Below are 26,050 nucleotides of genomic sequence, written 5' to 3' on the forward strand. Positions count from 1 at the left end.
CAGATGATTTATCGAAAAAATAAAGCAAACTCGTGCTGCGTATGGTACACACGAGTATGCATGCCAAATTTCAGCTCTCTAGCTCTTATAACTTCTGAGATCGACGCACTCACGGTCGGACAGGGCTATATCCCCTCAGCTCGTCGTGCTGATCAAGAATATATAAACTTTATGGGGTCTGCCACGCCTTCTTCTGCCCGTTACATACTTTTTCACAAAACCATTATACCCTGATTTCCCATTGAAAATGGGTTCAGGGTATAAAAGTCTCATAGGTAATGCATTACTTTACGTCTTGGATTGTTTGCATTATTTCCACCAACCTCATTAAGGTCGTCGCCACTAGGTTAAGAGACCATAGAGAGAGAGAGCCTAAAGAGAGGGAGAGAGTGAGTAAGGGAAAAAGAGCACATAACCGTACTTCATTTGGGAACGTGTGCATTTCGTGGCAGCGGTCGCAGCGCACTGATTTTGTCGTGCCTTATTTTCACTGCTTGAGCCTCAGAAGACCGAGCCGACCAAATACGAAGTTGTCAGATCTCTTCAGCGCATTTTTTCGGTGTTGAAAAAGTTTGTTCTACATGTCTAGTCTATGTGTTCTCAGCTTAGTGACAAAATAAATGTTAGCTAATTCGATTCTTAAATAAGCCAGATTTTCCGCTGTCCATAATTCCACAAATTTTTCCGCAATCGCACTTGAGAATAAGCCAGATCTGGACGAAAATAAGCCAAAACGGCAACACTGGCTCTATAGTTAGTGTAGCAAATTCGTCTGTTGATACCCCCCTTAAACTATATTTTCGATGCTTATCGATATCTATTGTTAGGACTAATCGTTATGCAATCGGTAAGATGCAATAATGAAGCGATGTTATTTCACATCACTAGCAAGTGTTTTTTCTTATAGAGGAAGAAGAAAAGGAAAATAATACGTGAAAAGCGTAAGCAGAAATGGAGCAGGAGGGAGCAGCGCAACACTAATGCCTCTGCTTTCCCAATTTAACGCGCCTGTTGTTTAGACATAACATCAACAGTAATACAAAAAGCTGCAGTTTGGTCAAATTAAAAGCATCAAAACGCTCACAAACGTGTACGTACAATTGAACACCAACAAGGCAGCAACAGTCATGCCACTGGCTGACTCTAATAGAGATCTGAGACACCTACAGCAGCAGCAACAGCAAGTGGAAGCCAACATCAGCAGAATTAGCAATAGCAACGATGCTGAGCAAGCTCGGTTGGATAATGCCAGTGCTGCAGCTGCAACAACGGCAACAAATACAGCAAGGGCAGCGGCAACAACAACGATGGGCCTGCAACTGTGGCAACGTATGCAAATTACCTCTTCTAGTTGCAGTAGTCTTGCGGTGACACCAATGGAGCACACGCCCACCGATGAGGAGAGCGGCGCCGTGACAACAGTGACGTCATCTCAGCGTCGGCAACAACATCAGCAACAACAACAGCAACTGCAAACAGCACTCGAACAACATCATATAACACCAAGCAAAGTCTCCGAGCAGATGGAGCTAAGCGACTCGGAATCGTATGGTGCAGCAAGCTATAATGAATTCGAATTGCGCGAAGTGGTAAAAGAGGGTCACGATAAGGCGGATCCTTCTCAATTTGAGCTGTTGCGCGTACTTGGTGAGGGCAGCTTTGGCAAAGTGTTTTTGGTGCGCAAGATTCTAGGAAAAGATGCGGGCACTCTGTACGCCATGAAGGTTTTAAAGAAGGCCACACTTAAAATTAAGGATCGCGTGCGCAGCACCAACGAGCGAAAAATTCTTGCTGATGTGGGACACGCATTTATCGTGCGCTTACACTATGCATTCCAAACACCTGGTAAATTGTATTTAATACTGGATTTTCTACGCGGAGGTGATTTATTTACACGACTCTCTAAGGAAGTCATGTTCACTGAGGAAGATGTGAAGTTCTATCTGGCAGAGCTGGCATTAGCGCTCAATCATCTGCACACTCTCGGGATCATCTATCGCGACTTGAAACCAGAAAACATTCTCCTCGATGAACATGGACACATTGCTTTGACTGACTTTGGTTTGTCTAAGCAGCCGCTAGATGGCTCTAAGACGTATAGTTTTTGTGGCACCGTTGAATACATGGCTCCCGAGATTGTAAATCGCAAGGGTCATGACTTTGCTGCCGACTGGTGGTCATTCGGTGTCCTTATGTACGAAATGCTGACCGGGAATCTGCCTTTTCATGGACAGACACGCCAAGAGACGATGAATCAGATATTACGCTCCAAGTTAGGCATGCCCGAGAATCTGTCACCAGAAGCACAGTCGTTGCTGCGTGCGCTCTTCAAACGCAACCCGTTAAATCGATTGGGCGCTGGCGCGCAAGGCATTTTAGACATTAAAGCGCATGGTTTTTTTTCCACCATTGATTGGGTACGTCTGGAACGTAAACTGGTGCGCCCTCCATTTATACCGGCAGTTAGTCGTGATGATGCCTTCTACTTTGATGTGGAGTACACTTCCAAGTCGCCACGGGATTCGCCAGGTGGTCCAATATCTGCATCTGCACACGAAATATTTCGTGGCTTTAGCTTCGTGGCACCCATCCTACTAGAGAATAATGCTAACATCAGCTGCTCCAATAATGTTAGTCCCATGCACGCTACTCTACCGGCCGCCTCAGTACCGTCTTTGGTGGCGACACCAGGGCCACGCAGCTTACCTGGTGTCCTACCTGGTAATTTCTTGTCCGAATATAATTTGCTGCATGAATTGGGACGTGGCACGTTCTCTGTGTGTCGCCTGTGCGAGCATCGCGCTTCCAAAAAACACTACGCTGTGAAGATCATTGAAAAGGCGGCTGTTGCTGCAGCCTCCTCTTCTACATCGGATTGCTGGGAGGAGGTAGAGATAATGCTGCGCTACGGTAATCATCCGAATATTGTGACACTATATTCAGTGTACGAAGATGCCAGCTCTGCGTATTTAGTGATGGAGCTGCTCAAAGGCGGCGAACTGCTCGATCGCATCCTGGCAGTTGAGCAAATGTGCGAGAGTGAGGCTAGTGCAGTCTTACGTACGATTGCCGCTGCAGTCGCTTATTTGCACGAGCACGGAGTCGTGCACCGAGATCTGAAACCCTCGAATATGATCTACGCAAGCATGCGACAAACGCCCGAAACGCTTAAGCTCTGTGATTTAGGTAAGTCTTGATACTATCGAGGATACGGACTAAGTAGAACATAGTTGTAACGTCCCGTTTCTATACTCAGATACAATTTATATTAATTAGAATTCGTTTAATGCTTTATCCTTGTCATATTCTCATCAAGCTAAAATCTTTAAAGGAAAAGCTGTAATTTTAAACGGTACCTGACTTTGATGATAAAATGGATAGATAAAATAGATAAAACTATTGACAAAAGAGAAACATGTCAGCATAGTAAAAAATCATATATATATATATATTTGCAGGCTTCGCGAAGCAACTGCGCGCCGACAACGGCCTGCTTATGACACCCTGCTACACAGCCAACTTTGTAGCACCGGAAGTACTGAAAAGGCAGGGATATGATTTGGCTTGTGACATTTGGTCGTTGGGCGTGCTGCTTTATATAATGCTATCGGGGCGGACACCATTTGCTAGCACGTCCAATGACTCTCCGGATGTAATACTGAAGCGAATTGGATCAGGACATATTGATTTTAGCAGCACTCGATGGTCACTAATTAGTGCCCCAGCTAAAGATCTGTTGCGTCAGATGCTGCACATTGTGCCTGAGAATCGGCCAACGGTGGCACAGATCATTGAACACAGTTGGGTGCGGGACCAATTTGCTGGCAATGTAAAGCTTACAGAATATTCACAAAATGCAACCATCGGTAACTGCGCTGCACGGCAATTGTCATTGGGGGCACAACAACAGCAGCATAACCACATTTCAATGGCGCTTCGAGGTGCTGTGGATGCAACTTTTCGTGCTATTGCCATTCCGCAAGCAGCGAACGTGGGTCCTGTTGAGCTCTCGATGTTGGCTAAACGACGAGCCAAAGATCGCGCAAACCTTCATTCCTAATTATTGGCAGTTCTGTGCTCGAGACGACAGGCCAAGAGGCAGCTAATACTATTAATACCTTATCTGTAAAGTCTTCTGTATAATACATTGAATATGCGCAACGCCTTTGGGAAGGTATGCCGCCACCAATCCTCACCAGGAGCAGCAAAATCAGAGACAGCATCACAATAATAATTGCCATTTGAGATGGTGTCGCTACCCCAGCACCAAGGTGCGTCTAGTTTAGGATTTAGCACACTATAACGGACAATGATAATGAGGCAGTGTCCTCTCACTTACTCATAACTTTGTTATATCCCCCTCTCTCCACTAATTTGTATTTTACTTCCTTATCTTCCACGCAACATGGCAATTATATAGTGTTATTTATTTATTTTATAACAATAATTAAAGACTCATGTAAATGAGCGTTTATTTAAAGTATATATATGTAAAAATCCATTGCACAAAATTCGATCTTCCTTGTAACCTCAAAGCCATTTGCCGACCATACAAGGAATACTCGCAATAAATGAATAACTTGCGTTTATGTATTAAAAGGGAGTAAAGAAAAACGTGAATATTTAAATTATCTTAGAGAAAATTTTACACATCACGTGGTATTGTTATTAAAGAAATTCAATATTTATGAATAAAACCAACAAAAAGTAAATAAATATAAATGAAACAAGTAAGAAAGCTCTAGTCGAGACTGCTCGACTACGAGATCCCCTGAACCCTTGGAGCAATAGATATTTCAATAATTTTTCGCGTCTTTCAGCTTACACAAGAAACACACACACACACAGGCACACATACACACACACACACATACACAAACACATACACACACAAGCACCCACGCATAAACACGCATGGGCTGCAGTGTGCGCTTACTATGAGAACTTAGTTGTTAATTAACTTTTTATGGACGTACGATCTTCATGAAACTATCAGATTATGATTATAACATGGATATGCATGTAATTGCCAAAGCACAAGTCTCTAGTATTTGAAATACGTTTTTTACAAAAGTGAGGGTGAGGGGGTGAATTTAAGGGTAGGGGGTAAATTTTAACAAAAACCGAAATTGTATAAATTGCATAAAGGCATACAATAAAAATTTGGAGACTCTAGCAATAAAGGTGTAGAAGATATAATTTTATAACTGGTTTTCGATAAGGGTTTTTATCGATAAAAAAAACAGATCGGAATGAGTTATCGATTTTTAATGATAAACTTGATATGCGCGCTGTAATTACGGACATTTTAGAACAAAATTTGAAGTCTCTAGCTCTTATATCTTCTGAAATCGACGCGTTCATAAATACGGACAGACGGACAGGGCCAAATCAACTCAGCTCGTCACCCTGATCAAGAATATATATACTTTGTGGGGTCTGCCACGCCTCCTTCTCCCTGTTACATACATTTCAACAAAACCATTATACCCTGATTTCCCATTGAAAATGGGTTCAGGGTATAAAAATAATCAACAGTAATAACTTCGGTTTTCATTGGTGCCCAACGGCAAATGAACTCACAAGTGTTGCCAAAACAAAAATATAACTGCTTATTTGTGATCTGTGCGAAGAATCGTAGTGCAAACGAAAAGACAACAAATAAGAAATAAATAAAAAACAAGTAAGAAAACTCTAGTCGAGAGTGCTCGACTAGATACTACCCTGAACCCAAAAAGTAAAAATTGCCATTTAGTATGGCTGAAATTTCAATTTCGATGTATTTAAAAATATAAATAAAATACCAAACTCATTTAATAAAATATAAAAATATTTTGAAACAATTAAAAAAAATTAATATAACTCGCACCGCTCGGGATTCGATCGAGCGTCACGCAGCTACTCACAACGCCACCTCACTTTCGGGAGCTGCGGTGGCAAAATTGACATAGATTCAATGATGCAGCGTCATGTAGCAAAACTAAACCAAACTAACTGCTGATGTGATTCTAAGAATCTGCTAGAATAACCAAACTATTAAAAACGCACTTAAAGTATTAAAATTTCAATTTCGGTGTATTTAAAAATATAAATAAAATACCAAACTCATTTAATAAAATATAAAAATATTTTGAAACAATTAAAAAAAATTAACATCAGTTGCATCGATCAGGATTCGAACCGCGACTCCACGATCGAGCGTCATGCTGCTAACACACTAGGCCACCTCACTCCTGCTAGTGGCGCTGGCAAAACTCAAATAGATTCACTGCTGCAGCGCCATCTACCAAAACTAAACGAAACTAACTGCTGATGTGATTCTAAGAATCTGCTAGAATAACCAAACTATTAAAAACGCACATAAAGTATAGTTAAAATTTCAATTTCGGTGTATTTAAAAATATAAATTAAATAGAAAACGCATTTATGAAAAAATAAAAATATTTTGAAACAATTAAAAAAAATTAACATCAGTGTTGCACCGATCGGGATTCGAACCGCGACTTCTTGATCGAGCGTCATGCATCTAACACACTAGGCCACCCCACTCCTGCTGGTGGCGCTGGCAAAACTCAAATAGATTCACTGCTGCTGCGCCATCTACCAAAACTAAACGAAACTAACAGCTGATGTGATTCAACGAATGTTTTTGTTGTAGCTGCTGCACGTGCGTTTGTTAATTGGCCAAATATTTGATTATTTTTTATTAATTTTTGACTGAACGGAATTTAATGAAACTTTCAGCATATGATCTACATATTATATTGAATATTTGAGAAATTTAAAAAAAAAAGAAAAATCTATATATATCTATATATATAGCTATAGAGGCATCTGATTTGAACTTGAATGTTTTTACTCGATAAAAACATAACGGGATGATTTATCGAATTTTAAAAGCAAACTCGACGTCCGCGCTGTATATACGGTCATTTAAAAAAAAAATTCAAGTCTCTAGCTCTTATATCTTCGGAAATCGACGCGTTCAAACATACGGACAGACGGACGGACGGACAGACGGACAGACAGACAGACGGACAGGGCCAAATCGACTCAGCTCGTCGCCCTGATCAAGAATATATATACTTTGTGGGGTCTGCCACGCCTCCTTCTGCCTGTTACATACATTTCAACAAAACCATTATACCCTGATTTCCCATTGAAAATGGGTTCAGGGGTATAAAAAAAAAAGCGGTAAAATTTGTGCAACTTTCAAGTTTAATGCTGCGGTAAATAAAAATAAAACTTTTTATTTTAAAAATGGAAAACAATACTAATAATATATACTATAAACTGTCAATTTCAATTTTTGAGTACATTAGTTTCATTGTCTAATTTTTCTATGTTTTGATGTCGTGTATTTTAACTAAAAAATAAAAAAAACAAGTAAGAAAGCTCCAGTCGAGACTGATCGACTACGAGATCCCCTGAACCCTTGGAGTAATAGCTATTTCAATCATTTTTCGCGTCTTTCAGCTTACACAAGAAACACGCACACACACGAACACGCATGCACGAACACACAGGCATACATACACACACATAGGGGTGGGGGGTAAATTTTAAACTCTCGATATCCGCGCTGTAATTACGAACATTTTACAAAAAATTTTAAGTCTCTAGCTCTTATATCTTCGGCAATCGACGCGTTCAAACATACGGACAGACGGACAGGGCCAAATCAACTCAGATCGTCGCCCTGATCAAGAATATATATACTTTGTGGGGTCTGCCACGCCTCCTTCTCCCTGTTACATACATTTCAACAAAACCATTATACCCATTGAAAATGGGTTCAGGGTATAAAAATTGTTCGTGTTTCGTGGAGTATAAGTTACAAAAGAGGAAAGTAGTGATGAAGTTTAATTGTACACGTATTAAGTGAACCCTCTATTATTAGAGGCTATTAACCGTATTTGTTCCTTTTTGCTCCATTTCGAAAAAAAAAAAAAAAAACAAATTTTCTAGTAAAATATGAGTTCAAAGCTAGGAATTTGTTGACGTATGGTCAAGCAAAAATCGCCAAGTAGAGCCAAACCAAATTTTCTATCGTTGAGAACATGAATAATAATATGAACAAAAGTATGGAAAACATTATTTCTGCTCAAGTTGTCAAATTTATTGATTTTATTAAACAATTTTGCCAAAAACTAGCCGGAATCTATAAAAATTCAAAAAAGGTCATTCATGGGAAGAAAAGATCCGAGGTCCTTGCGAAATAAAACTCTCCATAAGGAACCTAATTATGAAGAAGCTGGCACTCAAGTCCAGATACAATTTTCTTCTGATCTTGCAAGACAAGAGGAACACACTATTTGCTATATTTTCTTAGCCTTATATAAATAGGGAAAAATTTAGAGCGTTAAGTGCTCAAATATTGAAATATACATGAATAACTATGCTTCGTATCCCATGTCCCAACTGTGAATATAGTTTTGATCCATGGATACCTGTTGATGTATAGCTGCTAGTATTCTTGAAGAAAACGCATCAAATTTAAAAAGTTTTCATGTCCGAAAGAGCAGCAGATTAAACAACATTACGGATGTTTTTCAGAGGTTATTAGACTTATCTGATCAACTCTTGTTGTCTTTATCTTCAAAAAATGCGTGAAGTGAAGTGAAGTGATTGGTTGTTCTGTTTGAGCGTCTGTCAAACGCGCCTCAGTTAAGATAGGACGATATAAGCGAAACCGGAAATTCAACAGGAAGACGAAGATAAACATGACAATTTGAATATCTAGACAATTTGAATATCGAATTAGGTGAAAAATATTAAGATTATTGATGTTAATTTTCTAGATATTTTATAAGTGTACAGGGTATAGCTGAATTGTCATTTATAATACATTTTTGTATTATATTATGACTTATTTTAATAATTTTTATCTAAAAATATGTGCTGTAAGCTTTATGTTGAATATTAGTAAAAATTATGTCCCATGATTAAATTAAAAAGTAACAAGGTGGCGGGAAGAAGGCGTGGTCTAATCGTAGAGAAAAAAATTCGAAATTCCAAAGTAATTTTTCTTAGGTGTATGTAAAATTTCAACCTCCTAGCTCTATTTTTAGAATTGATGCTAAAATTTTGGGCTTTTTTCCTATAGAGGACTGAGAGCGAATAAAGTTCAAGCAGGGTCAGTTAATAGATTCAGAAAATAGGCAAATCGAAATAAACAATAAATTTCAAGTACGACTTAATGAAGTTTCGAAGGCACATAATGCAATTCTAGAGCCCGATGCGAAAGTTGAGCATCTCTATTCAACAATTCTAGCGAAGAACAGAATGATAATTACTAATCTTGAAGACCTAATTCTATCCGTAACACTTGCCAAAATAAATTTGATTAGCCCACTTATCTTGGACAGCGTTCACATCAAAAAGTTGTTAAATGAGCATCTTACAAAGATTAGTGTAGTAGACCTTTTAGAGGTATGTAGCATTAAATCATTTCAAAATTCTGAACTATTATATTTTGTTATACGATATCCCCAACCTAAGTTAAATTGTAAGAAAATAGACATTTTCCCGGTTCAACATAATAATGTAATAATAGATCTAGAAGAGGGTAACATGGTGACCGATTGCGGATTAAAGACCTTCGCTGTGGGCAACTGCGATACTACTGTGAGCACCACCTTCTGTAAAAGACTACAGAAAGCATCGTGTGCCCAGCAATTGGTGTCAGGAACCGTCGCACAATGCGCCACACGCCCCGGGCATTTAGAGCCCATAACAACGATCGAGGATAGCATCATTATCATCAACATCGCAACAGTAAACGTGGTGGACAATACTGGAAGCAGCCAACAAGTTACGGGAACCTTCCTAGCCACTGTTGACGATTACATCTTGCTGAACGGCACCCGTTATGACAATCATCGAGGCATCATAAAAAAGAAACCTGCCGTTTCTACGTCGGCCATAGTAAACATCACCTTTATCAGGGAACATTTAAGCCTTCCATTCCTGCACGATCTCAGCCTGAGAAATCTCCGTTACATCGGAGATCTCAAATCAGACATACCATCAAGGTCGTTTGCTGCTTAATCCTCATCGCTCTTCTTCTCCTTCTCTTAAGCGTATGGAAACTATACCGCCGCAAAACAATCAAAGAGAAGCCCGAGGACGAGTTTCAGCCTATCCGGAGAGGAGTTAACCCGCGCACGGCCGGAGTTGCTGATGGAGCTATTGCACCGGATGCCGTTGCGAAAGAATCGCAAACAGACACTACCACGCCTAGATGGTTTGATTGCAGCCAACACGCGCACGACCGGAGTTGCTGATGAAGCAATTGGGCCGGATACCGTGTGAAAGAATCGCGAGTCTGATATCACCACGCCTAAGTGGCCTGATCGTCGATAGGAAGCGACAATTCAGCGGTCTGCCGGCAGTGGCAGCTATATAAATCCATTCCATAAATCCATGTTACTTTAAGCTTTAGTTTTAGATTATTACTCGATCGATTCAAATGAGTCGAAAATAAAAAACAATCAAGAGTAATAACTTCGGTTTTCAATTATACTTCATAAAATTTCGATTTTTGTTATAATTCACCCCCATTCTTTTATCTACCTTTCACCAATAAATTTGTAACAGGCGTATTTCAGATACTAGAGACTTGTGCTTTGGAAAATGAACGCATTTCAATGTTATAATCACGATCTAAAAGTTCCATGAAGATAGTTCATCCGCATGAAAAGTTATTGAACAATTAGGTTCCCGTAGTAAGACCACATTACAGCCAATGCGTGGTGCTTACATACATATGTATGTAAGCCGGTGTGAGTGCTGTGTTGTTTCTTGTGTAGGTAGAAAAGAAGCTATTATTGAAATATTAGGTAGTCTAAAAAGTCTTTTCGTATTTGTAGTGAAACTTCAAATCATATTTTTTAATATTTATAATAAACTTTATTAAATCAAATATTCACCATTTTGGTCGGCCACCTTTTGCCATTTTTCCACTAGAGACATAATTCCATTCGTGTAAAACATTCGTGGTTTCTCTTTGAAAAACTGCTCCAAGTAATTTTCACAGGCTTCTCTTGAAGCCAACTTTACTCCATTAAGGGAGTTCTGCATTGACCGAAATAAATGGTAGTCCGAAGGTGCAAGGTCAGGGCTATATGGTGGATACATCAAAACTTCCCAGCCAAGCTCTCTTAGTTTTTGCCAGGTCATCAAAGATGTGTACGGTCAGGCGTTGTCCTGATGGAATACGATGCCCTTTCTTTTGATCAGTTCTGGCCGTTTTTTTCGATTGCTTGCTTCAATCTCACCAGTTGTTCACAGTAAAGTGTCGAATCAATCGTTTGACCAGGCTGAAGCAGCTCATAGTGGATTATTCCTTTCCAATCCCACCAAACACACAGCATTACCTTTCGAGCCGTCAATCCTGACTTTGCGACCACTTGTTGAGCTTCACCACTCTTGCACCATGATCTTTTTCGCACATTATTGTCGTATTTGATCCATTTTTCGTCCCCTGTTACCATTCTCTTCAGAAATGGTTCGATTTCATTTCGTTTCAGCAAAGAATCGCAAATGTTAATTCTGTCCAATAAATTTTTCACAGACAATTCATGTGGTATCCATACATCGAGCTTCTTTTTGTAGCCAGCTTTTTCTAAATGGTTCAGAACCGTTTGATGACGATTGTTTAGTTCATTTGCGATGTCATGGCTGCTTATGTGACGGTCCTGGTCAATCCTTTCCATAATTTCATCGACTTTTTCAAAGATTGGAGCGAGGTGCATCTTTCACATCGAAATTTTCAGAACGGAAGCGAGCGAACCATTGTTGTGCTACACGAACTGATAGAGCATCGTCACCGTAAACATCATAAATTTCATTAGTGGCTTGCGTGGCATTCTTCCCTTTTTTATACAAAAATTTCAAAATATAGCGAATTTCATCATTATTTTTACTCATTTTTGAACAGCTGTAACTTTTTTCAAATTCTTTGAATTACATTTTTTTTTTTTGGCAATCGAAGCTTAAAGTGCTACCAATCGAACACCATAATGTGCACATCATGTGATTTGTAGCACTGGAGATATATGACGCCAACGACATCTATTGGCAAAATACGAAAAAACTTTTTAGACTACCCAATATAATTATAAGTTGCTCGCAGTGTTCAAGGGATCTCATCCTACAACATCGACTAGAGATTTCTAAGAAATCATTTCTTACTTGTTTTTTTATACCCTGTACCCATTGAAAATGTGAAATCATAGTTCCCATAGTAAGTCACCACTGCAGCCAATGCGTGATTATGCGTGCGTACGTATGTCTGTGTGTGTGTATATGCGAATAATTATTGAAATATCAGTTGCTCGAAGGTTCAGGGGATCTCGTGTCGAGCAGTCTCGACTAGAGCTTTCTTACTTGGTTTTTTTTTTTTAAACCCTGAACCCATTGAAATTGGAAATCAGGGTATAATGGTTTTGTGAAAAAGTATGTAACGGGCAGAAGGAATCATCGCAGACCCTATAAAGTATACATATGTATATATTCTTGATCAGCACGACGAGCTGAATCGATATAGCCCTATCCGTCGGTCCGTCCGTCCGTCCGTATGAGTGCGATCTCAGAAGTTATAAGAGCTAGAGAGCTGAAATTTGGCATGCATACTCGTGTGTACGCAGTACAAGTTTATCATATTAATCGAAATTTTGATTTTCTTAGTTCAGACTTGTTTGAACACTTTTAGACCTAGAGACTTCAGATTTACTATGTATATACAGTTGATCGATACGAAGATTTTGTAATTCACATTTTGGATGCCACGCCCCTTTCGCTCCAATTTGTAAAAAATGTATTTCAAGTACTAGAGACTTGTGCTTTGGAATGTACACACATTCTAGCCATATGATCACTCAGAAAGTTTCATTAAGATTGTATATCTACAGATTAAATTATTCAACTAATAAATTCTCATAATATTGCCCACACTGCGCAGTTAGCAGAGCACGTCCTTATTGTACGTGTGGATGCATGTGTATGTATGTGTGCATAAAAGAAGTGCAGAATGTTTGGAATATCAGCTTGGAGGGTTCATGATATCTCCTAGCCGAGCAGTCTCGACTAGAGCCTTTTTACTTGTTTGTAATTGGTCTTTGCGTCTCTTTATTATAATTTCAAAGAATACGTTTGTGTTTATACATAATTTGAGATATATGAATGACGATAAAAAAAAGCAAAAACAAATCTATTCATACACTAAATTATTGTACAATGCACGTTCTTGAACCTAGCTGAAATTCTCCTCTGAAAACATATATATCTATATATATATATATGTATATATATATATATATATATATATATATATATATATATATATATATATATATATATATATATATATATATATATATATATATATATATATATAATATATATGTATACATATATATAGAGATTATCGCATTCTCTCTCTACTGCTTATTGCCTTTCCCTTTGCGATTGTTGCGTTGTTTATTTGCTGATGTGGTTGTTGTTACAGTTGATGTTGCTTCTGCTGACAGCACTGTCTTCTCCTCAAATGTTGCTGTGATTGGATACAAGGTTAAGTTAAAGTAGTGAGATATTGGTCAAGTTATATACCTTTTGCACGGGCTTCCAGCTGTACTTGTTGAAGTGTTTCGGTAACTGTTTTGAGGCGCGCCTGAAGTGATGTGTTATCGTTTGGTTTCTCAACAAGAGTTTCCTCTGATTCAGACAGAACATGCTGATCTTCCTTCTGCCGTTCCTGTTCTTGCTTCGTCACTGCAATCACCTGTTCCCCTTTGGCGATTACTTGCTGCTGTTGTGAATTTGGTCGCTCTTCCACAACATGCGCCTCTCCAGCAGCAATGTCATTGAAATCATTTACTGCTTCCTGGGCCATATTGCCTTCGGCTGCCTTGCGCCGTCGCCTCTCAAGTTCACGCGTATCGTTGTGCGTCCATTCAATATGCTCTTTGTAATACTGATAAACTGGAATCACAATAACTGAAATATCATCGACTGTAGCTGCAGCTTTGCTGTCCGCTAGGCGCCAATGACCAGAATCGTTGATTTTTCCACGGGCACGTGCTACCAGTTCCTGGGCGGCCATTGTATAACGATGCTTCTCCTTGGGGTAACGTGACAACATTTGGAAGACGATGCGTGAGACGGCATCATTTTCAGACACATCCCAGAGTCCATCGGTAGCCATTACGAGTATACCATAATCACCGTCCTCGTTGTGTTCATCGGGTATGCTAACAACCTGACTGAGATCACGCTGTCGCACATCGGGATGTGGCGTTAGGAATGGCTTTATTTGTACGCCCGTATTAATGGCTAATAAATCATGATCACCAAAGCCACGAGTTACGCCCAGCGTGCCCAGCAATCGGCTGCGTTTACCTTCGCCGTTAACCACAGGTATGCGCAGATCATTGCGCGTCAACGTCTTGTATGACCAACCCTTCATGGTGCCCTGGCGACATAGTATACGTTTGCCCATGTCTGTAATATGTGGCCGCTTCGCATATTCCATGGCCACATAATGCTGGCCCATTAGCTGGGGCTTCAAGCGTGCCACGTTCATTAAACGTTCACGTTCCGTTTCCGGCGTATGATCGGCAGAATAGGCCGTCGGGTAACTGTTAACGTCGTCCATCGGGTTCGTCGGAATTTTATTGGGGTCTGCTGTTGACTGCATTACGCTAACTGCAAGTCCAGCTCCCGCTCGTCTCTGACAGAGCACAGCACGACTATCGCCAGCATTAGCCACATACATTTTGCCATCAATAAAGAGTGTGACGCAGGCCGTGCAGCCACCCGCATCTCTGTAGTAGTTCCTGTCTTGTGCTATTAGCCAATCCATATGGAAGAAGGCGCTCTCTAGTGCGCCGATAATAAGTTCATCCCTGCTGACCCGCCGCTGAAAGTAGGTCGGATGCGGAAATGTCGGATTTTGATGAGATTTGCTGTTGTCGTTCACCTCATCGCGTGGCAGCAACAGTTCGCTGCAGTCCACCAGCATCTCGTGTAGTATATCATGAAATTGATAAGAGGCGGCCAACGCGGCCCCATAGCCAGCATGGCCATCGAAGATTCCAAAATACGTATAGGGGAGATCGGGATACTTCTTTTCCGGATCTGTCAGCACTTGTCTGTGAACGGTATGATCATTTAATTAGTAGTCTATTTCTTAATAATCATCACATATAGTGCAGCATGTTGTGCGATATTTTTAAACCCTGATCCAGTGATTGAAAATGCTATGCTACAATGGAGTATTTTTTTTTTTTTGCTCTCGCTATTGCTCTGATTTCGAACGGGTACGTAGCATAGCAGAGAGCACAAAAACAAAACGAATGCTCTTCTGCTCTGCTCCATAGCATAGAACATCGGAGCAAAGAGCAATAGCAAAAGCAAAAAATTTGCGATCCGTTATTTGTAGTTGTAGCAATAGCACAAGCATTGAAAGCGAGATGAGAGAAAAGCAAATGAAAAAAATTTTTTTTGCTACTGCTACGGAGCATTTGTATTGTTTTTCTCTTTTCCTTTTCTGTTGCTTTCGTAGTTGCTCTCGTAGCTGCTCTCATATTTGCTTCCATAGCAGCTCTGTATTTTGTCGCGTGCCACATATTCCCGTTATAATGTCTTTTTTACAAACGCATAATATTAACTGAGCTCTTGTGTAAACATGCCTCCTCGAAAAAACTCGTTTAATATTTTTAAATATTTTGAAGACGATGGGTCGTCATATGTGCAGTGCAAATATTGTGATCGGGTTTTAAAGAAAGATCGTACATTTAATTTAAAAAAAACATATTACTGGAGTGCACAAAATAAAAATAGATTATCAAGATAATGAGTCCTCTCACAACTCAGAAAAGAAACAATCAAAATTAAAATAAACAAAAAACAGGTAATTCGTTAATTCGTTCGTGCATAGGACTGGTGACAGAACAAAGTGTACCTTTCAATGTTTTAAATTCGGAAAACATGAAAAACATAATAGTTCCTATTTTTGACAGTCTTACAGAAAAGAGCGGAAAAGCTTTAAACTAAATGGCAGTAAATGCAAAAACATGCTAAAACAAAACAAAAACATGCTAAAGCATGTGGCACGGCCGATTACTGTCTTTAAAAATAGCGCAACTCGGCTTAGCCGTAATATTTTTGGAATTAGCCCGCAATTTACCATATTAATGAAAATGAAACTATATCCGATATATTAGGCTTGTCTGAAATTAAAGGCGCTAGTGGAAGTACATCTAAAAATCTGGACAAAGAAATTATAGCCACTTTGGACAAGTACAATATCCGATTGAATCAAATAGTTTCAATTACATCAGAAAATGGAGCTAATATGATTAGAACAACAAACATTTTATCACATAGTTATACATATATACATCTGATGATGATTTTGAAGGCACAGAGGAAGTGGAAAAAAACATAGACTACACTGAGAAAATTGATAATTTTGAGACCCCAGAAGAATTGCATGTGGGTAATATCCCTAACCAGAGAACACATAGACTAGACATCTAGAACAAATTTTTTCACCGACGAAAAAATGCGCTGAGGAGACTACACAACTTCGTATTTGCTCGGCTCAGTTTCTTGAGGCTCAAGCAGTGAAAATATTGCACGACAAAATCAGTGTACTGCAAGCGCTCAAACGAAATGGTGCCATTCTTATATAAAGCACGGCTATGCGCTATTTGTCCTACTCTCTCTCTCCCTATGGTCTCTCAAATAGCAGCAGCGTCAAATGAGCTTTTATGACTTAATCAGTAATTTCGTCATGAGGGTGGGGGTCATTTGACAGTCACTCTACAATTCAAACAATAGAAAATTGACAAACTACTGAATCGCCAGACAATTATTATCCCATCTCATACATACATACACATATGTATGCAAATGTATGTGCTCATTCAAAGGCCAATCAACGGTAAATTTAGGGCATTACAACTTGCTCAGGCAGCAAATGTTACGCACACAGGCCACAAATGCTCACACATGTTTCCAGAGACTGCAAGTGTGTGTGTGCTTGCCCGTCGCGAAATCATATTCCTTATGCGTATCAACGCTTTCATACCCTTCCCACGAATAACCATCGAAACGCTTACATTTTGTTTGCATGAGCGTGACAAACGCTTTTATGATTTCGGTATACCCTTCACTCAAAAGGAAAGAGCTGGGATCGTCGCGAGCAATTTTCAATTTCTGTGCGCTGCTGCTATTTGAGAGGCCATAGAGAGAGAGAGATAGAGTGATAGAGAGAGAGAGTAGGACAAATAGCGCATAGCCGTGCTTTATATAAGAATGGCACCATTTCGTTTGAGCGCTTGCAGTACACTGATTTTGTCGTGCAATATTTTCACTGCTTGAGCCTCAAGAAACTGAGCCGAGCAAATACGAAGTTGTGTAGTCTCCTCAGCGCATTTTTTCGTCGGTGAAAAAATTTGTTCTAGATGTCTAGTCTATGTGTTCTCTGGTTAGTGATATTACCCACATGCAATTCTTCTGGGGTCTCAAAATTATCAATTTTCTCAGTGTAGTCTATGTTTTTTTCCACTTCCTCTGTGCCTTCAAAATCATCATCAGATGTATATATGTATAACTATGTGATAAAATGTTTGTTGTTCTAATCATATTAGCTCCATTTTCTGATGTAATTGAAACTATTTGATTCAATCGGATATTGTACTTGTCCAAAGTGGCTATAATTTCTTTGTCCAGATTTTTAGATGTACTTCCACTAGCGCCTTTAATTTCAGACAAGCCTAATATATCGGATATAGTTTCATTTTCATTAATATGGTAAATTGCGGGCTAATTCCAAAAATATTACGGCTAAGCCGAGTTGCGCTATTTTTAAAGACAGTAATCGGCCGTGCCACATGTTTTAGCAAGTTTTTGTTTTGTTTTAGCATGTTTTTGCATTTACTGCCATTTAGTTTAAAGCTTTTCCGCTCTTTTCTGTAAGACTGTCAAAAATAGGAACTATTATGTTTTTCATGTTTTCCGAATTTAAAACATTGAAAGGTACACTTTGTTCTGTTACCAGTCCTATGCACAAACGAATTAACGAATTAACTGTTTTTTGTTTATTTTAATTTTGATTGTTTCTTTTCTGAGTTGTGAGAAGACTCATTATCTTGATAATCTATTTTTATTTTGTGCACTCCAGTAATATGTTTTTTTAAATTAAATGTACGATCTTTCTTTAAAACCCGATCACAATATTTGCACTGCACATATGACGACCCATCGTCTTCAAAATATTTAAAAATATTAAACGAGTTTTTTCGAGGAGGCATGTTTACACAAGAGCTCAGTTAATATTATGCGTTTGTAAAAAAGACATTATAACGGGAATATGTGGCACGCGACAAAATACAGAGCTGCTATGGAAGCAAATATGAGAGCAGCTACGAGAGCAACTACGAAAGCAACAGAAAAGGAAAAGAGAAAAACAATACAAATGCTCCGTAGCAGTAGCAAAAAAATTTTTTTTCATTTGCTTTACTCTCATCTCGCTTTCAATGCTTGTGCTATTGCTACAACTACAAATAACGGATCGCAAATTTTTTGCTTTTGCTATTGCTCTTTGCTCCGATGTTCTATGCTATGGAGCAGAGCAGAAGAGCATTCGTTTTGTTTTTGTGCTCTCTGCTATGCTACGTACCCGTTCGAAATCAGAGCAATAGCGAGAGCAGAGCAATATTTTGATTGAAATTGCTGCTATGTAGCAGCAAATGCAAGCTCAGGGCCTGAACCCATTGAAAACGGGAAATAGGGTATAATGGTTTTGTTGAAATGTATGTAACAGGCAGAAGGAGGTATGGCAAACCCCACAAAGTATATATATTCTTGATCAGGGTGACGAGCTGAGTCGTTTTAGCCCTGTCCATCCGTCTGTCCGTATTTATGAACGCGTCGATCTCAGAAGATATAAAAGCTAGACTTAAATTTTTTTTTAAATATGTCCGTATATATTGCGCGGATATCGAGTTTATCACCAAAAATCAACAACTCCACCAACTATTTTGATCGATGAAAAGCCTTATCGAAAGTCAGCTATATAATGATATATCCTATATCTCCAGAGCAAGTCTCCAAATTTTAAATGAGATTCGATTTTTATACCCTGAACTCATTGAAAATGGGAAATCAGGGTATAATGGTTTTGTTAAAAGTTTTTCTTTAACTACTCCCGATATTTTATTATCGATCAAAAACCTTATCGAAAGCTAGTTATTTAATTATATCTCCTACACCTTTAGAGCTAGAGCTTGTAAATTTTAAGTGTAGGCTTATATGTATTTTATATAATTTCGATTTTTGTTGTAATTTACCCCCCACTCCTATATCCACCCCCTCACCATCACCTTTGTAAAAGGCGTATTTCAAGTACTAGAGACGTGTGCTTTGGTATGTACATACATTTTCACCATGTGATTACGCCCTGAAAGTTTCATTAAGATTTTACGTTGTAAATTATTCAACAAATAAATTCTTATAATGTTGCCCACACTACAGCGCAGCCCAAGCGCAGTCGCTGCTTACTGTGTAGTTAGCAGAGCGCGTTCTAATACGTGCGTGTGTATGTATGTGTGTCGAAAAGAAGTGCAGACTGATTAGAATATCAGATTAGAGGGTTCAGGGTATCGCCTAGTCGAGCAGTCTCGACTAAAGTCTTCTTACTTGTTATACCCTGAACCCATTGAAAATGGGAAATCAGGGTATAATGGCTTTGTGAATAAGTATGTAACGGGCAGAAGAAGGCGTGGCAGACCCCATAAAGTTTATATATTCTTGATCAGCACGACGAGCTGAGGGGATATAGCCCTGTCCGTCCGTGAGTGCGTCGATCTCAGAAGTTATAAGCGCTAGAGAGCTGAAATTTGGCATGCATACTCGTGTGTACCATACGCAGTACAAGTTTATCATATTTTTCGATAGCTCATCCGATAACTTTTTTTTCGGGAATAATTGAAAAATTGAGCCAAATTTTAACACTTTTAGAGACTTCAGATAGTAAATACAATTGTTCGATACGAAGATTTTGTAATTTACAGATTTTGGATACCACGCCCCCTTCGCCCACAATTTCAAGTACTAGAGACTTGTGCTTTGGAACATTTTAACCATATGATCACGCTCTGAAAGTTTCATTAAGATTGTATGTCTACAAAAGAAATTATTCAACTAGTAAATTCTCATAATATTGCCTATGCTGCAGCGCAGCCCAAGCGCAGTCGCTGCTAACTGCGCAGTCGGCAGAGTGCGTGATTATACGTGCATGTGGATGCGTATGTATGCATGTGTGCATAAAAGAAGTGCAGAATGAAGAATATCAGCCTAGAGGATTCAGGGTATCTCATAGTCGAGCAGTCTCGACTAGAGCCTTCTTACTTGTTTATACCCTGAGTCCATTGAAAATGGGACATCATTTTCAACTATTGGGGTATATGCAATATGCAGACGCTTCTCATTATTTGTCGCAGACCAAATTTATGGTTTTTCGTACAAGAAAACATGGTTGGCTTTGTATTTTCATTTTCTATAATACAAAGTTTAACTACTTAATAATATTCATATATGTACATATTTTTTGCATTTATTGTTTCCTCCTTAATATTTGGCTGGCTAATGGACAACATTAATGGGACTTACCGACAAAAGGCAGCTTGATCCTCATTCCACTTGGATTTGCCAGAGTTTATGCACTCGGCATATCCAGTGCCCCAGGGCAATAAGTTTAAGTCGCGCGGCACAATAATCGGTCGAACATTATGATTAGCAGAGGCTCGTAATTCGTCGGCAGTGAGCAGCTGTAAGAATGGAGGCCGTCCATAGGGAAACTTATCTGGCAACAGATTGGCAGAGCTCAGATCTGGCTCTATGGCAGATATAAAGCGGTTTTTAAAGTTATTTAACATTGCTGGGGGAGTGAACAGTTGCCACAAAAGCCGTTTGTTAACGCTGTGGCGTTTGGTCTTAATCGCAGCTGCACTCAGCTGGCGTTGTTTCTCGCTCACTCCCACTGACGTGGCGAGCTTGCTGTTGTATTTATGCTTTGATTGCAGTTCGCCGATTGCGCTGTCCTTACTTCGCTGTTATTTTTAAATGACGGTTGGCAATATATGGTAAATAAAATTAAAATGGGAATAAACCCAGCAGAAATGGCTTTTAGATTAGGCTTATCTTTATTTTGTGTACTTGGAATCGATTGCGACTACTTTAATATCGATTGCTACTTGACGACTATCGGCTGGAGTATTCTTTTTACTTTTGTTGAATTTAAAATACTTATTTTATTAAATATTTTACATATAATGCGATGATTTGAAAACTATCGTAAACAGACACCAACAATGTGTTAATAATTATGATTTGCTCTTTCTTAGCCAAACAAAAAAACAACAGTTTACCCATTTATGTATTTGTACTCTTGTAAAAATCAATAATTTGTTTGAGAATTTATGTGCACCGCATTGACTCACTGAATTAGTTTGTAATTAAGTAATCAAAGCAAGCGTTGAGCACTGACCCCGAAAGTTTCAGCTTCTACTAAAGCTGTTTTAATATCCTCTTTGACGGACAGCGCTATGCAATAAAATATGTACAATGCGTTTACACATGATGTATATCGAACTATACGATAGTTGGGTCTTTGGGTGATAGCGCATATATGTAGACTTAGCACGGTAGATGGCTGCAACTTCTACAGCCAACTACGATAGCCATCGATAAATGGTTCAATAGTTCGCGGTAGCTCTGAGCAATAGGGCTGCAAATCCATAGATGGTGGCTCCACTCGATAATTTCTTCATCGATGGAAAAAACTACCTACAGTCGACTCTCGTTATTTCAAACCTGCGGTATTTTGAGCCTATCATTAATTCACATTAATTACGAGTCTCCTACAAATTGTTTATATTTATGTCCATACATTTTTATGCACTCAGTGATTCAAACTAAAAAATCTTTGCTAAGATGCGGCACTAACCAGAGAACACATACCTTTCATACCCTTCCTAGAAATAATTATGCAAACGCTAACATTTTATATGAGCACGGCAAACGCTTTTAAGATTTCGGCATATCCTTCACTCAAGAGGAAAGAACTGGGATCGTCGCGAATAATTTTCAATTTCTGTGCGCTGCTGCTATTCGAGAGACCATAAAGAGAGAGAGTGAGTAAGGGAAAAAGAGCCCATAATCGTGCTTCGTTTGGTAATATACTTGGGTAAAAGCAGCTCATTGAGGTGAACCGGCTCACTCGCTCTTTTTTGTGAAGTGAGCCAACTCACTCATATGGCTCACTGGCTCACCTGCTGATTGCTCGTGAGCTGATAGTGATCGCAAGCAACTTGAAAAAAAACTGTCAAAATACGTTACATTTAAATTTAAAAAAAAATGACACATTTAAAATTTGTTTCTTAAAACTAACAGAACAAACTTAATAAAGTATATATTTTTTAGCTCCCTTCATTGGGAATATAACAAAATTATGAGATAAAATATAACAGAAAATAATAAAAATACAAAAATAACAAAATTATGAGATAAACTATAACAGAAAATTAAAACAAAAAATACGCATTCGAGATCCATTCATTGGGAAGTATGAGACATTATACGCATTCGAGATCCATACATTGGGAAGTATGAGAGATTATATATACTATAAAAAAAGGAATCGATTAGGTATACGGTTTGTGAATTAAAAAAATACTTACTCAAAATTTACATATTGTTATGCAACATCAGGCTTTCGACGTTCTTCGGTTTCAGCACTGACCAGAGAACACATAGACTAGACATGTAGAACAAATTTTTCTACAGCAGAAAATGTTAAGTAATTTTGGCAGTAAAGATCATTGTGCCACTGGTTGGTTGGTGTTACGGATATCCTATAATTTATCTAATCATATATATATACATATATATAATTATAATTAAATATTTTATTCAAATTTCAACCGAAAAATTTTTATCGGGGTACACTTATATGTTTATTAAATGCTTTACAATATATTGGCTAGTGGACTATAAAAACTTGAAATGAAATACGCATGTCGTAATTACTGATTAAGTCATAAAGGCTCATTTGACAGTCACTCTACAATTCAAACAATACAAAATTGACAAACTACTGAATCGCCAGACAATTATTATCCCATCTCATACATACATACACATATGTATGCAAATGTATGTGCTCCCTCAAAGGCCAATCAACGGTAAATTTTGGGCACTACAATTTGCTCAGGCAGCAAGAGTTACGCACACAGGCCACAAATGCTCACACATGTTTCAAGAGACTGCAAGTGTGTGTATGCTTGCCCGTCGCGAATTCATATTCTTTATGCGTATCAACGCTTTCATACCCTTCCCACGAATATCCATCGAAACGCTACATTTTGTTTGCATGAGCCTGACAAACGCTTTTATGATTTAGGTATACCCTTCGCTGAAAAGGAAAAAGCTGGGATCGTCGCGAACAAAAATTTCAATTTTTGTGCGCCGCTGAGAGTGATGATTTCAGCGACCATAGAGAGCGAGAGAGAGGAACTGAGAGAGAGAGAGAGTAGGACAAATGGCACATAAGTGTGCTTCATACATAATCACGACCATTCCGTCTGAGCGCTCACAGCGCACTGTTTTTGTCGTCCAATATTTTCACTGCTCGAACCTCCAGCGACCGAGCCGAGCAAATACGAAGTAAAGTGGTCGACCAACTTAACATTTTCTGCTGTAGAAAAATTTGTTCTACATGTCTAGTCTATGTGTTCTCTGGTCAGTGGTTTCAGTAAAGACATTCTTTTTCGCACTGTTTCACCTGCGCTCACAGGGCACAGATGTAGTGACTATGCAGAGCCGTTTTAACATATATGCGTATAGTAATGGGTACTGCGATTTTCGCTGGTTCCACCATATTAAGGGGTCGTCTTTTCAATGAATGTATTCCTCGGCATTTTGACAATTGCCTGTCAATCTGCGAAGATTTGCTCGCCGAAATGGGCTTGCGGACAAACGAAGTGATTTTTTGTTGTTTTTTCCAGAACAACTGAGCCTTCCACTATTTGTCGTATACCGGTCTCAAGAGCTGCTGGATGCTTGGTTTTTAAATGTCTATTCAAATTGCCTTGTGACTTGCAGCTTAAGACACTTTTGCAAATCTTGCATTTAGCCTGTTGCGTTCCCATGTCCTCAAAATGAGTCCCAATTTCGCTGTGCATTCTAATTACCGACATTGAAAGTTTGATGAAATACACGATTCGCGGGAAAAAACGTTAACTTTGTGATTGAGAAGAACGCAAAATGAGCGAGTGAGCAAAAATGTCAACCAAAATGAGCTAGTGAGCCAAAATGAGCCATATAGAAGGAACTGGCTCACTGGCTCAGTTCAGTGAGCCATTCATTTTAGCTCACTCACTCATGAGCTACCCAAGTCAATTTGGTAATGCGTGCATTTCGTGGCAGCAGTCGCAGTAGAGCTGGGAAACCATCGATGCAACCATCGATTATATCGATGGACTTTAATTTTTATGATATATCGATTGACTTTTGTCGATATCGATATATCGCCGCTTTGAGTAACATATCAAACATGTGAAATTTTCTTTTGAAACAAAATAAAATTTATTGTTTGCGTACTTGATCTATTTTTTGGAAATTTAATAAATAGTTGACAAGCATAGTATATGGACATTGTTAAACATTGGTAGTTTTTCTTCAACATGGACAAGTTTGTCGTTTCAAGTAAGTATTTTATACCCTGTGGAGGGGCACTTTACGTTAAAAAAAAGTGCTATTTTCTAGCCTCAACGTATTTTTCACATTTTAGATAAAACCTGCAATGGCTCCACTACAATTTCATCTTCAAATGCATTGACTGAATCCAATGAGCCTAGCACGAAACGAAAAAAAAAAAACATCAGAAGTTTGGTTACATTTTGAGAAACTGATGAACATGCTTGTCAAATGCCGTCATTGCGGATCATCCATATGCTGAGAGGTGGGGCTTGGTATATCCGAGATATATAAGAAAAAGAGCAGTGGACCTAGGACACTGCCTGGTGGCACACCTGCTCTCATTGTATAGGTGGCCGAGTATATGTCCTTTACCCTGACTTTAAACTCTCGTCCTTCCAAATATGACCTTAGAAGGCAGTAATATGGGGATGGCAAGAGGTTTTTTATTTTGCACAGCAGACCATCGTGTCATACCTTGTCAAATGCTTGCTGCATGTCAATGAAGGCAGCGTTTGAAAACTCCAGATCGTCATACGCCTGCATGATGTGCTTTACCAATCTATGGACCTGCTCCACCGTCCCGTGTCCCTCTCGAAAACCAAATTGGTGATCCGGCATAGTATTGCACTGGCTTATATTGGCGGAGATTCGATTTGCAATAGTCCTCTCCCATAACTTAGACAGAGAAGGTAGGAGACTTATTGGCCGATAAGACTCTGGATCCTTTTCTGGCTTGCCTGGCTTGTGTATCATTGTAATTGCTGCTAATTTCCATTGCTTTGGGAACACTTGCAGCCTGACGATAGCATTGAAAATTGAAACTATATAGAGTAGCGCTCTTACAGGCAGGGCCTTCAGCGTGGCATTGCAAATCCTGTCAATACCCGGAGCTTTGTTTTTTGGCAATGAACGTATAATTTCTGTTACTTCCTCAATCTCTATAGGCTTAATAGGCAAGGACATTTGCAGTGGGGTCTGTAGGCTTAGTTGAGTCTCTCTTCTCTGCTCTAAAGTGGCATAATCAAAGCTGCTGAAACGCTTTGCGAGATGGTATCCGAATGCATTGGCCTGCTCCCAATCATTTTTCGCAAGCTCACCATCGTGACATCTGACGGGGACTTGTCTGAAGGGTTGTTTCTTGAGCGATTTTGGGCATTTCCATAGAGAGTAGTTGGCATCAATTGTATAATCCATAGAAGCGAGTTTCTGCTCAAAGAAATCACTTCTGATTTCCCTTAGGAGGTAACGTAGCTCTCTTGCAGCTCGATTCCACAGAAGTCGG

The 26,050-nt window shown here is 39.1% G+C and overlaps 3 protein-coding genes across 10 annotated transcripts in view; 2 read left to right on the forward strand and 1 right to left on the reverse strand.

Moving 5' to 3' along the window:
• The window catches only part of LOC108620592 (uncharacterized), a 61,764-nt gene that overhangs the window by 28,903 nt on the left and 6,811 nt on the right, over window positions 1-26,050 (forward strand). The gene's annotated exons all lie outside the window — the stretch shown is intronic.
• Window positions 1,128-4,614, forward strand: S6kII (Ribosomal protein S6 kinase II). The gene is made up of 2 exons (XM_018013675.2): window positions 1,128-3,186; window positions 3,459-4,614. Exons 1-2 carry the CDS (start codon window positions 1,128-1,130, stop codon window positions 4,058-4,060), a joined length of 2,661 nt encoding a protein of 886 aa, XP_017869164.1. The 3' UTR covers window positions 4,061-4,614.
• Window positions 2,116-21,687, reverse strand: LOC108617850 (protein phosphatase 1H). Of its 2 annotated transcripts, XM_018013684.2 has the most exons (4): window positions 21,557-21,687; window positions 20,680-21,119; window positions 13,612-15,152; window positions 2,116-13,555 (listed from the first exon to the last, which is right to left on the reverse strand). In XM_018013684.2, the coding sequence occupies exons 2-4, from the start codon at window positions 20,943-20,945 to the stop codon at window positions 13,443-13,445; spliced, it is 1,920 nt and encodes a 639-aa protein (XP_017869173.1). In that variant the 5' UTR covers window positions 20,946-21,119; window positions 21,557-21,687; the 3' UTR covers window positions 2,116-13,442. The 2 variants fall into 2 exon arrangements, with proteins under 2 accessions (XP_017869173.1, XP_089330184.1); XM_089474058.1 differs by lacking the exons at window positions 20,680-21,119; window positions 21,557-21,687 and adding an exon at window positions 20,419-20,471.

Source organism: Drosophila arizonae, chromosome X (genome assembly GCF_054131065.1).
Source record: "Drosophila arizonae isolate 15081-1271.41 chromosome X, UAZ_ARI_1.0, whole genome shotgun sequence".
NCBI classification, from domain to species: Eukaryota; Metazoa; Arthropoda; class Insecta; order Diptera; family Drosophilidae; genus Drosophila; species Drosophila arizonae.